The 11297-nt window shown below is 46.0% G+C and overlaps 1 protein-coding gene across 5 annotated transcripts in view; it reads left to right on the top strand.

Annotated features, from left to right (window-relative positions):
• The window catches only part of MTRR (5-methyltetrahydrofolate-homocysteine methyltransferase reductase), a 55525-nt gene that overhangs the window by 22821 nt on the left and 21407 nt on the right, over positions 1 to 11297 (top strand). For 4 of the 5 annotated variants that reach the window (XM_045038941.1, XM_006928111.5, XM_019812938.3 and 1 more), the window contains exons 2-5: positions 1263 to 1427; positions 3382 to 3535; positions 5523 to 5640; positions 8386 to 8764. In XM_045038941.1, the coding sequence (XP_044894876.1) occupies positions 1299 to 1427; positions 3382 to 3535; positions 5523 to 5640; positions 8386 to 8764 (780 nt within the window). In that variant the 5' untranslated portion in view covers positions 1263 to 1298. Of the gene's footprint in view, positions 1 to 1262; positions 1428 to 3074; positions 3281 to 3381; positions 3536 to 5522; positions 5641 to 8385; positions 8765 to 11297 lie in introns of those variants that run through there. The other variant, XM_045038947.1, reaches the window with a different exon arrangement.

The raw sequence follows: 11297 nt of genomic DNA, 5'->3' as shown, positions 1-11297 counted from the left end.
GGCCCAAGCTATAGTGATAAGCGGTGACAATTTCCATCTCTCTCGCTGCATTCCCACAGTTCTCACCGAGTCCAAATGTGTATTATCCTTACAGTACTTATGCGTTCATTCGTTCAATGTATCGAGCACCTGCTCCGTACCAGGCTATGTTCCCTATGGACATTCCATGATTCTAAACAGCCCATGATTCTAGACATGTTATGTAACCCAATTCTTTTCATGTCTTTCGTGGCTTAATTTATCTTTGGATGTAACTGGTCAGAGGAGCATAAACCTGCTGATGGTTCATTCTGGAAGAGCCAAGATTTGATTTGGTGACATCTGTCCCCACAAGTTAACAATTCCCCAGTTTTAGATACTGGATAAGCCTGTGAGTGTTTCTTATTTTACTCCTGGTTTTCTTTTCCAGGAAAACATATAAACTAGCTTGAGTGGATTGGAAATATTTTCTCTTTGTACATATGTAAGTGTATCTACCTGTGCGCCCACATATGTTTGATATTGAATTAAACCATAAAGCAGAGTATGTAGATTAACTTCAGTACTTTGATCGGTTTATTCGGCGTTAGGATCATGTAGGAACAGAATCCTCAACTTTCATTGGAATTTTATTTTTAATTTTTTTTTTTTTTTAACGTTTGTTTATTTTTGAGAGAGCACGGCAGAGACAGAGAGGGAGACAGAATCTGAAACGGGCTCCAGGCTCCGAGCCATCATCACAGAGCCCAGCCTTGGGCACGGTGAGATCGTGACCTGAGCTGAAGTCAGATACTTAACCGACTGAGCCACCTAGGTGACCCTTTACATTTTTTTTTAAATAAAAATGTCTAAGACGTAGTGAACACTGCCGTGTCTCAGCTGTTGTTCAAGTCTTTGCAGCTAGCACGTCTTTGTCAGGTGGGTACAATTGTCCCCATCGTAAGGGTGAGGGAGCTGAGGCACAGATCAGTTGAAAAGCTTGCCTGAAGTTCTCTCGTTTTGAATGATGGACCCTGGATTCAAGCCCAAGTAGCCTGACCCCAGAAACTGATTTCCGAGCCTTGAACTTAAAGCTTCACTCGTGGTTAAATGAATTCTCTCTTTTTAAGACTCACTGAGAATTAATGCTAACAGATCTAGAGAAGTCTCTTTCGTATGTGTGGATATTGGTGGAGACTTAAAAAAGATTGTGAGGGAGAATTAATGCCTGTGGTGTACTACTTAATTAAAAAGAAAATCCCTTTTTTCTGTTTTTGTTCTTTTTTTTTTTTTTCTTTTTTCAGTGTAATTGTTACAGGTGAAGCATATGCCTCAAAGTGATGAGGAGGTTTTTGCTGCTCTATGCGACGCAGCAGGGACAAGCAAAGGCCATAGCAGAGGAGATCTGTGAAAAAGCATTTGTGCATGGATTTTCTGCAGATCTTCACTGTATCAGTGAGTCAGATAAGGTAAGTGGTTTCTCATGTGGTTTTTATCGTGTGTTTTGTGCCTGCAGTATTTTGGTTGGGAGGGAATGTTAAACAGCAAAGCAAGGTGCTGAATGCCACCATAATCCTTTTCTCCCCCACCACATTCAGAAATTTATTTTATCAACTGTGTTGTAAGATTTCTGCCATTTTTTTAAGCATATAAGTGTATGTTTGAATTAGACTAAACTGTCCCCCAAATCGAAGCAAGTAACTGTTAACCGTAAGCAGAAGTCGTAATGCTTGCCTTGGTTTTCTTGGTTCTTGGGGTGGCTTTGCCAACAAATGAGACGTGTTTGCGTGCACTTGTGTGTGCTTTCCAACTCACAAATCCCATGTCTCAAAATAAAGACTTGGCATTCATGTCAGAGTTCCTGCAAATGAAGGGCCATGGAATTTTTTTCAAGTTTATTTATTTTTGGGAAAGAGCAAGTCATGGGCTCATGCACAAAGCCAGTGGCAGTGGGGAGGTGTGTGGAGGGGGGGAGGGCAGAGAGAGAGAGAGACACACACACACACACAGAATCCGAAGCAGCTCCAGGCTTCGAGCTGTCAGCGCAGAGCCTCTGCGGGACTCGAACTCACTAACAGCGAGATCATGACCTGAGCTGAAGTTGGATGCTCAACCGACTGAGCCGCCCAGGCGCCCCAAGGACCATGTAATTGTTCTGTGGAATAAAATTTAAAGTCGAAGTGGAAGGATCTAGAGAAGATTTGGCTTCTTTAGGTCAAGGACTGCTTATTTTTACGTTCAGTGTCTGCAGAAGTTCATACTTTAGGTTATGTGAGATCATAACACACGTATATTCTTCTCTCAGTTTGTGGGATTGAGTCCTGCAGTTTTACTGTTTTATACAGTCCGGTTCATAGCAACTAACAGCTTTTCATACCAGCACAAGATGATGTACCAGCCACTCATGAGTCAAATTTAGCTTAGTATTTTAAAAGTTACCCTGCCGGTACACTCAAGTTCATAAGCTCCTCTGTCCTTTCCCACATCTCTGGTTCAGAAGACTAGACTGTCGGCAGCACACTTGAATTATAAACTCTGCTCATAGGAGAGCCACCTGGTTCCTTCCTGTGTGAGGGCCAAGGTGAGCCAGCAGGGAGCATCCTGGAGGACACCGCCAATCAGCAGGTTCTGTAATCCTGTGGTTACTTCAGAGTTGGTGTAGCGGATGCCACATGATAGAATAGGAACAAAAACAGAGTTGTCTGCACCGTGTAACTGGCCTGGATTTGGCCCCTAGGGTCGCCTCACCACCCAAATCAGCGGCTACTTGAAAATTCGGTGAGTGTTTTAGTGCCTTGTTAGTCACGTGTGCGGTCCCAGCTGATTGACTTCTCCAGCTGTTCCTGATCCAAGTTCAAACAGATAGCTTTCTACTTCCTAGGTCGAGGTCGTCCTTTTCAAGGTGGAGTTACTTTAACAGACTGTAGAAGTTTAATACACAATTTGCACCGCGTCCTGTAAGCATTGAATCACCTGGAAAAACGTTAGCTCAGATCCTTGTGTCCGCCTGAGAAATAAGTGAATTCCTCAGAAGCAGCTTGGATCTGCATGCTCAGTAGAGCTCTGGACTCATGATACAGATGGTGAAGTGCTCTTCTTGGAATATTTAAATTTAGGTGAGAATTAGGATGAAGAAACCTGATCTGTAAGACACGGAAACGCGGACGATCTCGGCTTACCACTGACGCTATCCCCAGCCCCCCAGAGCCCTGAGGGAGTGAGGACTTAGCCAGGCTCCCTGGTGTCTGAGGAGTGGGATGTGCACCTTCCCAGAGTGACCATGCTCCGCACCCTCTCTGCCGTTAAACAACGCGCAGTACAGGTGACCAGTTCAGGATAGAGACTAAGCCGGTTGCGTGGCCGATGCGTTAAGTCGAAACTACATACGGCTGTAGATCCCTGACGTGCCTGCTTGTCTTCTAGTACGATCTGAAAACCGAAACGGCGCCTCTCGTCGTCGTTGTTTCTACCACGGGCACGGGAGACCCACCCGACACCGCTCGCAAGTTCGTCAAGAAAATCCAGGACAAGGCACTGCCAGTGGATTTCTTTGCTCACCTGCGGTATGGATTACTGGGTACGGACTGTATTTTGGTTCTGACTCTCCTCAGTTATTACAGGTTTGATTTCTGGTATCTGAATGTATCCTTCAAAACCGTGGTGTGTAGCTGTAGAGGTCTTGTTTTTGTTTGTTATTTATAGAAATGTGTAAAACACGTAAGTGTAAATACTGTGCTGTGTTCTGCAAATGAGTCCCCTGGCTTCACCCCACAGCAGCGCCTCTCTGGGGCCAGGGGACATTTTCTGACTATCAGCGGCTAGTCTCCATCCCAAACTTGGTTAAAAATGAAAGGAATCCCTGAAGGAGCAACTTTAAATGCTGTTTTATTGTTTTTTGTGTGTTTTTTTTTTTTTTTTTTTAAAAACAGGCTCCCAGGTCGATCTGATTTCCCTAGGAGTCACTCCCCTAGTATGATTTCTAATCTCGGCCACATATTAGGACCAGCCAGGGGAGTTTTCCTTGAAATCTGTTACCCGGGCCCATCTCCAGTGACTCTGACTTAATTGCTTGGAGGTGGGGCCTTGGCATCAGTGGTTTTTAAAAGCTCCCAGGTGATTCTAATATGTATCCCAGGTTGGGAAACACTGGCGTCTAAGTTTCTGTGAAGTATAGGTTAAAAAACTAAGATAAAGGATCAGAAAGACCAGCTCAGCAAGATAGGACACCAGAGAGAGAATTCAGAGCCCATATTCCTGGCTTGTGATCTGTATTGTTCTTTGAATGCTCTTTGAGAATTATTTTGTGGAGGGTATCTGGTAAGGATGGATTATGCTAAGTGACTGATCAGAAATTTGAGGTTATGACGCTGACTAGGTTCTGTCTTACAGAACTTATTCAAATAAGAGGGGGGTTTAGAGTACTTACATGTTTTTATTCAAGTTTTTCTGATTTCTTTTCAAGAATGAACACATGTTGCTTTAAAAAAATTCCTTGAAAAAAAGTATAGACTGAAGCCCATCCCAACCTTTCCGGTCATTCTTAGTCCGTTTATGCCCCCCTCCCTCCAAAAGCTCCCCATGTTCTTGTTGGGAAGGTACATGGAGATGATTAAGTGAGAAATTGACCATTTTAATTTTAAATTTTTAACCAAGTATGAAGATGTTAGTCCATTTTCTTACCAGGAGACACAGAAGCAGTTCCTAATTCACCTCACACAGAAACATGGCAAGTGATTATATATTACCTGTCTCTGCTCTAGATGAGGGGTCAGTAAAATCAGTAGAGGACCAGCTGCTAAATATTTTGGGCTTTGTGGACCATGTGTTCTTTATAACAACTACTTCCCTCTGCTGTTGTGGCTTGATAGCTGCCATGAATGCTACGTGCACAGATAGACTTGGCTGTGTTCCAGCACTTTATGTGAAGAAAGACAGCGAACGGTATTTATTTGGCCCACAGGCTGCAGTTTGCAGACCTCTCACTAGATCAGAAAAGTCTGCAAAGACAGCTGTTATGTTTTTTTTTTTAACGTATCTAATTCTCGTTTTAAGGTTTCCTTCCACATTAAAATTTTTTTTTTTTTGATGTTTATTTTTGAGAGAGACAGAGAGCAGGGGAGGGACAGAGAGGGAGGGAGACACAGAATCCAAAGTAGGCTCCAGGCTCTGAGCTGTCAACATGGAGCCTGACCCTGGGCTTGAACCCATGAATCATGAGATCGTGACTAGAGCCAAAGTCGGACACTCAACCGACTGAGCCACCCAGGCGCCCCTAAGGTTTCCACATTTTTACAGATTCGCGTAAACAAACATGTGAACATATTTTTGTTAACGGTGGCCAAGAAGTACTTGTTTGTGTTTCGATGCATCTGATACTTTAACATGGTAAGATAGAAGACGATCGTTTGCATGCTTAGTATTACTCAAGGAAAACCTCAGAAAACATGAAGCTATACGTTATGTATTCGTTAATCAGCATGTAGAATGTTGTTTAAAATACTCTATCTGTTCTATGTACCTTCTTTAAATCTTACGGTGCACTAACAACCCGTTTGGGCTCCTAGGGCTGGGCGATTCAGAATACACATACTTCTGTAATGGCGGGAAAATCATCGATAAGCGACTTCAGGAACTCGGTGCCCAGCATTTCTACGCCACTGGACACGCAGATGACTGCGTGGGGTAAGGACAGACTATGCGGTTTCTGCTCAGCCCCTGCTGGTACTTGATGAAAGTCTGTGAGGTTCTAAAATGTGATGACTTTTGATTTAGCACTGAAGCTTTTATTTTGAAAGTGGTATTTTCATTTCCTTAGCTTTTTTAGCTCTAGGGCCAGAGATCAGCCGGAGCTTCATGTACGTATTCTGTTGACTTTAAGTGCCTCACTCATCTCAGTAGCTGCTACCGGAAGAAATTTGAAAAACCACCCCAGTACCGTTATGTTTATCTTGAAGCGTGTAGGTCTTTGTGAAAGTCCACATTTTTTTTTTAGGAACTTCGATAGCACGTGCGCTTGCTTCCCTGCCGCGCGCACAGGGGTGACTGCATGCAGGTCCTCACGTGGAGGGCGCCCGGCAGGCCACGCATCACCAGCAGAGAACACAGACCAGAGGCCTTCCCGGCACTCTGGGTGCCGAGGCTCTCTCCCTCGCCATCTTAATGGCCATTTGCCACCATGCCGGCCAGAAATAGAATTCCTGCTTCCATTAGATTATTCTCGTTTTTACAGTTCAGTATTTCACTGCATGTGCGGCCTCTCAAATCCTCTTCATGTGTCTGCTCAAAGGTCTTCTAGATGTCGTGCTCCGCCTTAGTTTATCACTTAGCCTTTGGCCATTTTAGCCAGATTACAGCATACCCGCTTGCTTTTTCCTACTCGGTGCGTGTATTAAATTCATACCCACTTGATTTTTCTTTATGAATAATGACAGAGTCAGCAAATGTCTTGCTTTTCTGCATAGCGCCACCTCGCACGAGTGTGGCTCCACGTAACCCACCCTTCGTGTCCGCTCCCTCCATCATTTCCTGCAGCTGCGATGCTGTGGACGCTTCCAGATCTCAGCACGCACGTTCTTAGTTGTGACAGAGCTCGACCGTGTTGCCTTGTGTCTTCACCTTTTAGTTTTGTTCCTTTATATTGATTTTTTTTTTTTGGTGGGTTTTTTGTCAGAATCCTGTTACCTCCCATTGTTTGTCTCATAAGAGCCGTTTACTTGCTAACTTCTTCTAGAACCCATTGGGCCTTTCCCTGAGCCCATATTTTACGTCTTGTCAGGGGCATTGTTTCCCTGTGCATTTACTGGATGGAGTGTTAAAATTCTTGGGGCGCCTGGGTGGCTTGGTCGGTTGAGCGTCCGACTTCGGCTCAGGTCATGATCTCACGGTCCATGAGTTCGAGCCACGCGTCGGGCTCCGTGCTGACCGCTCAGAGCCTGGAGCCTGTTTCAGATTCTGTGTCTCCCTCTCTCTCTGCCCCTCCCCTGTTCGTGCTCTCTCTCTCTGTCTCAAAAATAAATAAACGTTAAAAAAAAAATTAAAATTCTTAAGTGTATTAACCTGCATCTCTGAAACTTTTAACCTTACCACCTTACTTGAACTTACCCTCGTCTAAAATTGTTTTCAAAAAGATATCCTGGCTTAGTGTACCCGTCACCACATTGATGGGTTCAGGATGCAGCGTGGGGTCCAAATCCCTGCATCCAGATCCGGAACTATCCACCGCCTCTAGTGACCGTGAAACTTTGGTCACGTTACTTCCCCCTCTCGTGCTACCATCTCTCCCTGTGTGAACTAGAGAATAACAGTGTGTGTTGTGGAGAGTTTTGGGGAGGACTGGATGAACTGACACAGGCTGTCCTCTTAGAAGAATGTCTGCCATGTAGTCAGTACTCCACGGACATTAGCTCTCCCGCGACAGTGTCATCGTCTCAATATCTCTGAGCCTTGAGAATGGTGTGTTCGATGGAGTAGCCATCGTGGAACTCAAGAGTTTTGGGTACTTGCTTTGCCAAAGGCTCGGAGGGGTGGATGTGGAGCATGGAACCAAATTTTGAGCTGTGAGCACCTAGTGAATCTAATGAGCTTATAGCCAGAGTCCTATGAAGACAGAGGCCTGGAATGTGCCTTCTCCTGCCATTTAAGTTTATGAATTAGAATTTATTTGATATGTCCTTTGAGTTGTGACTAAAAATGAGAAGAAGGTTATTTCCAAGGTTCCGATCCACAAGTTTCTCAGTTCAGGAAATAGATGTTACTGTGGGCCTACCCTACTTTGTTTATTGGCAAATACACTACCACATTTTAAGACCTACCTATGATTCACCCAACTTTCCTAAAGGATTATTAGTTTTTTCCTTTATGTTCAGACTTGCTGCAGATTTTATCAAAAATATCCAGAACCGGTTGAAGATTTGAACTATTTATACTTAGTCAAAATAGCATTAATCTGGAGTGATTTCATGGTGATATTCTAATCTCTAGGGGGAAAAAAAGGTCAGTAAATTAGGTGAAAAAGTGAAGTTGCATTTGAGCTATGTAATTGTCATGTGATATTAGAGTGGACTTGGATTTGGGGGGAGTTCTGTTAGCCTCGGAATTTAGCATGCCTGTTTAAAATCACAGCTGCTTAAAATAAAGATCGCCAACTATATTTTAGAAAGTTAAGAGCAATCCCATTCCTCTTACCTATTACTAAAATGGCTTCATTTCCGTTCTGACATTGTTTGTGGCTGAAGTGCCGACGAACACAAAATAGTGTTCTTAACTCGATCTCAAGTGTATTTTGTATTCCGAATCATTGTTATGTCTAGTGTTTTTGACCGCTTCATAGTGCTCAGCCAAATAGACTGTCGTTGCCCTAGTATTGCACATTTAAGTGGAGAACTTAGGCCTTTTTGTATTTTTTCCTTTTTTGTTACTACAATCCAGTTTAGAATTTGTGGTTGAGCCCTGGATTGACGGACTCTGGGCCGCCCTCACGAAGCATTTTACGTCCACTAGAGGAAAAGAGGAGATAAACGGAGCTCTCCAGATAGCATCGACTGCCTCCCAGAGGATGGATCCTGTGAAACCAGAATTATTGCACATTGAATCACGAGTTGAGCTTCTGAGATTAGCCGACTCAGGCAGAAGGGATTCTGAGGTTCAGGAACAGAATGCAGTGAACAGAGATCAATCGAGTGCTCTGATAGCAGAGTCTGAGCCCTCACTCACCCACTCGGTTCCCCCACTGTCACAGGCCTCCCTGAACATCCCTGCCCTTGCACCAGAATATTTGCAGGTGCATCTACATGAGCTTCTCGGCCAGGTAAGTGGCTTTACTTTATTCCTCGTGCTGTAGAATGTTAACTCACCAGGGGGTTTGTTTTGTTGTTGTTACATGACAACAGAGGGCAGCAAACTGGTCCACCACCTATCCCGGAGATAAAGCTTTGTTGGAACACGGGCCTGCCCGTCCGTTCCCACGTGGCCTGCGGCTGCTTCTGTGCTACAGGGTTACGTGGTTACCGAGGCCTGCGAAGCCCGGCCCCTTTCTGGGAAAGTTTGTGTGTTGCAGAAGCGTTTGTGTTATTACATTACCTCTGGTTGAAGCAGCAAATGGTTCAGAGCTCGGTTTCTCTGTTATTTTGGAGAATTCTTTGTTGCGGGTACTCAGGAAATTACCTTAGCAGCTAAACTTAAAGCACTTCTTTACAGTAAAATCTCATTTCCAGCATGGCTTTTTGGTGTCTTGGGATGCTCCGTTTTGGGGATTAATTTTCTTGGCAACATCTTATAAACTTGTTTTCGCCTATATTAACTCACTTTCTTTTGTCAAGTGTATTTTTTTGTACCAATAAGGAAGTGAGTTTAAAGTAGTCTGTAAATCTGGGGGCACCTGGGTGGCTCAGTCAGTTGGGCGTCTGACTCTTGATTTCTGCACAGGTCTTGATCTCATGGTTTGCAAGATCGAGCCCCACATGGGGCTCTGTGCTGAGAGGGTGGAGCCTGCTTGGGATTCTCTATCTCCCTCTCTCTCTCTCTGCTCCTCCCCTGCTTATGCACACATGCTCCCTTGCTCCATCTCTCAGTTAAATAAATGAACTTAAAAAAAGTCTGTACATTTTGAGCATTAAGTTGGATAATATCTCATTTCTCGTCACTACTCTTTCGACATGCCTGGTACACATCTCCATTGAAAGCCAGTCTTTTGGGGCAGAGCCACACTCTGTCTTTAGAGTGGCTGACTGTGGAGTTCGTGCTGGCTTTCTCATGGAAACCACACCCTCATGCAGCCATCCTGATTTCTTGTTTCTTGATTTTTTATTTCAATGTTTTTGGGGGGTGGGAGGGGAGAGCATGCGTGGGGCAGAGAGGCAGAGGGAGAGGGAGAGGAAAAGATCTTAAGTTGGCTCCACACCCAGTGCAGACCCAGACACAATGCTCAGGACTTGATCTCATGACCCTGAGATTGTGGCCTGAGCCTAAATCAAGTCGGACGCTTAACCAACAGCCACCCAGGCGCCCCTCGATTCCTTATTTTTAATGAAGCAATTTAAATACGACTTTCTGGTATATTAGAACTGTTTTCTGACACCTGATATGATGGTGGTTTTTTAACGTTTATAGCATCTCTCTGAAGCATCCAGATAAACAAGTCTTCATACATAAACAACTATTGGGTATCATTCCGCTTGATTATCTCGTGAATTGTTGTCGGAGGTGATGACAGTAGGTACACGTTTGTCAGGTCTGGGAACCGACATGAGCGCCTCTAACGAACCTGGCGCACAGGCGGGTCCAGGGCCCCTGTTGCACGCTGTGGGGACGGATGCACGTGGCAGAGGCGTGTGTGAACGTGATTGCCTGACCGGGCGCTTGAGGAGGATCTAAGGAGGTGTCTGTTACAGGAAGTGTCATTAAATAAGCGTAAGTTGCTGGGAGTGTGGTTGAAAGGCTTAAAAATATCAACCGGTTAAGGGATATTTGTGTACATTGCCCAAAGGATATGCTTAGAGGATAAGGGCTTGGACAGAGATTTATTTTAGGCCATCCTCTTGGGGTTGTCATGTTAGGGAAGGGGAGAGGAGGGGAGGAGCCCTGGGAGAGCGGCCAGTCCCGCTCCACAGCACCTGTGCCCTTCCTGGGGGCTCTTGGGCTGTGTGGCCTCTGGGCTGCGGGACCGGCCGTGGGACCCCTTAGCCCCCGTCACTCGGACCCCGCACGGCTGCTACCTGGTGTGTCGCCTGGTGTTGGGGTCGGAGCGGCCATCCTAGGATCCCAGGTGTGGAAGGTGCAGGCCTGCCCCAGGCTGTCCCGCTTCTCCCAGGTGAGGTGACGGACAGGACTCATCGGTGCGTCCTCTGCCGGGAGGTGCAGGCCTGCCCCAGGCTGTCGGGCTCCTGGAGGTTGTACTGAGAGCGCTGGCCCCTCGGTCTGCACAGGGCGTGGGTCTTCCCGGGGACGCCCACACACCAGCCACGTGTCCCCTGTTGGGTCTGATGGGCACCGTGGCACTGACGGGCTCGTGTGCCGTGCTGCAAGTCCAGATGTCCCACCTTGAGCCGGATTGCCATAACAGCCGGCCGGAGCGTTGCCACAGTCTGTTCTGCGTGGAAGCGTGTGGTCTTCTTTAGGGAGAGACGTGGAGAAGAGCAGACTGGTTAAGTCTGTGTCCACGCGCTGTGTGCCTGAGGCCGTGTGGATCTGATCTCTCAGAGCAAGCCATCCTGCGCGGAGGCCGAGCTGGGGCTTCCCGCTTGTTTGTGTTTCTTGTGGTTTCTCGTCGTCCTCCCCGAGGGTCCGCCTGGTCGTTGCAGGGCCCAGGTTGGCGAAGTGGATGGAGACCGTCCCTGGTCCTG

The sequence above is a fragment of the Felis catus genome, chromosome A1 (genome assembly GCF_018350175.1).
Source record: "Felis catus isolate Fca126 chromosome A1, F.catus_Fca126_mat1.0, whole genome shotgun sequence".
In the NCBI taxonomy this organism is placed as follows: domain Eukaryota; kingdom Metazoa; phylum Chordata; class Mammalia; order Carnivora; family Felidae; genus Felis; species Felis catus.
The sequence above is the reverse complement of the archived record's forward strand: the minus strand, read 5'-3'. Positions and strand labels throughout refer to the sequence as shown.